The 1,333-nt window shown below is 42.3% G+C and overlaps 1 protein-coding gene across 1 annotated transcript; it reads left to right on the forward strand.

Annotated features, from left to right (window-relative positions):
- Nucleotides 1–409: 409 nt before the first annotated feature.
- On the forward strand, nucleotides 410–1,333 carry LOC308471563 (olfactory receptor 5AP2-like; the record flags this gene model as incomplete). The annotated part of the gene is made up of 1 exon (XM_080995678.1): nucleotides 410–1,333. One exon carries the CDS (start codon nucleotides 410–412, stop codon nucleotides 1,331–1,333), a length of 924 nt encoding a protein of 307 aa, XP_080851804.1.

A 1,333-nucleotide genomic window follows, 5' to 3' on the forward strand; every position in this document is an offset into this window, starting at 1 on the left:
TCTTGATGGCGGGGTAGAAGCTGCTAGAGCAACCTTTTGCTCAGAAGCAGGTTGATCAGTCATCAGCTAAGTTGGCTACATTTGGGTTAGGGTGTGGGTGTGGCTGAGTCCCACGTTGCCCTTCCTAAAGTTACAAGCTTTTATGTTGTGTAAGGCTATTTATTGCAACACTACGTCAAGTAATGTAGTGACTCTGTTTTATTTCTGAAGCTGGAGAGATGGAAATTCTACACTACTCGTCTACATGATGTTCTGTTCTCCACCAATGACCATCCTTTAATGACAACACTGTCGTCTTCTAGGGATTAAAAACACATATAACTGTGGAGATTTCTTACCTTATTTCAGACAGAAAACTACTAAGCAGTTTTCCCATTTTGTTTCTCTTTGATTCCATCCGGGGGGAAAAATGCCTGACAGGAACAGCAGTAGAGTGAAGGAGTTTGTCTTCTTGGGATTCACTGACAGTCCAGAGTTGGCTGCTATCTTGTTTGCATTGTTTCTAGTCAATTATCTCATCACAATTGTGGGGAATTTTGGGATTCTTATGTTAATTAGGGCCGATGCTCGACTTCACACCCCCATGTATTTCTTCCTTAGTAATTTGTCCTTCTTAGACATTTGCTATTCAACCACCATCAGTCCAAGGCTGCTGATGGACCTTTTAAGGGAAAAGAAAGTGATTACTTTCAATGAGTGTCTAGTTCAATTCTATTTCTATGTAACTTTTGCCACCACTGAGTGTTACCTCCTGGCTGCTATGGCATACGATCGGTACATGGCCATCTGCAACCCACTCACCTACACAATCACCATGTCTCAGAAAGTTTGTGTTTCTCTGGTGGCTGGTTCATACATTGCTGGAACAGTCAATTCTATGATACACACAGGATGTTTGACTCATTTATCCTTTTGTGGTCCTAATGTCATTGATCATTTTTTTTGTGAAGGTCCTCCACTCTTTCAACTTTCATGTTCTGATACCAGCATCAATTTGTATGTGATGTTTGCTTTTGCTGGCTTTAACCTGATAAGCACCCATTTCACCGTCCTTATCTCTTACTCTTACATTGTTGCCACTATTTTGAGAATTCGCTCAGCTGAGGGCAGGTACAAAGCCTTCTCCACCTGCTCCTCTCACCTGCTGGCTGTCATCATCCTTTATGGAAGCTTGATCTTTATCTACCTCCAACCTAATTCAACAAATGGAGGCAAAGTGACCTCTTTGTTGTATGCGGTGGTAATACCCATGCTAAACCCTCTCATCTACAGCTTGAGGAACAAGGAAGTCAAGAGTGCTTTGACACGGGTGATGGAGAAGCGTATTGCCTGA

This window comes from Podarcis pityusensis, assembly GCF_964106645.2.
Source record: "Podarcis pityusensis genome assembly, chromosome: 1".
Taxonomy (NCBI): Eukaryota; Metazoa; Chordata; class Lepidosauria; order Squamata; family Lacertidae; genus Podarcis; species Podarcis pityusensis.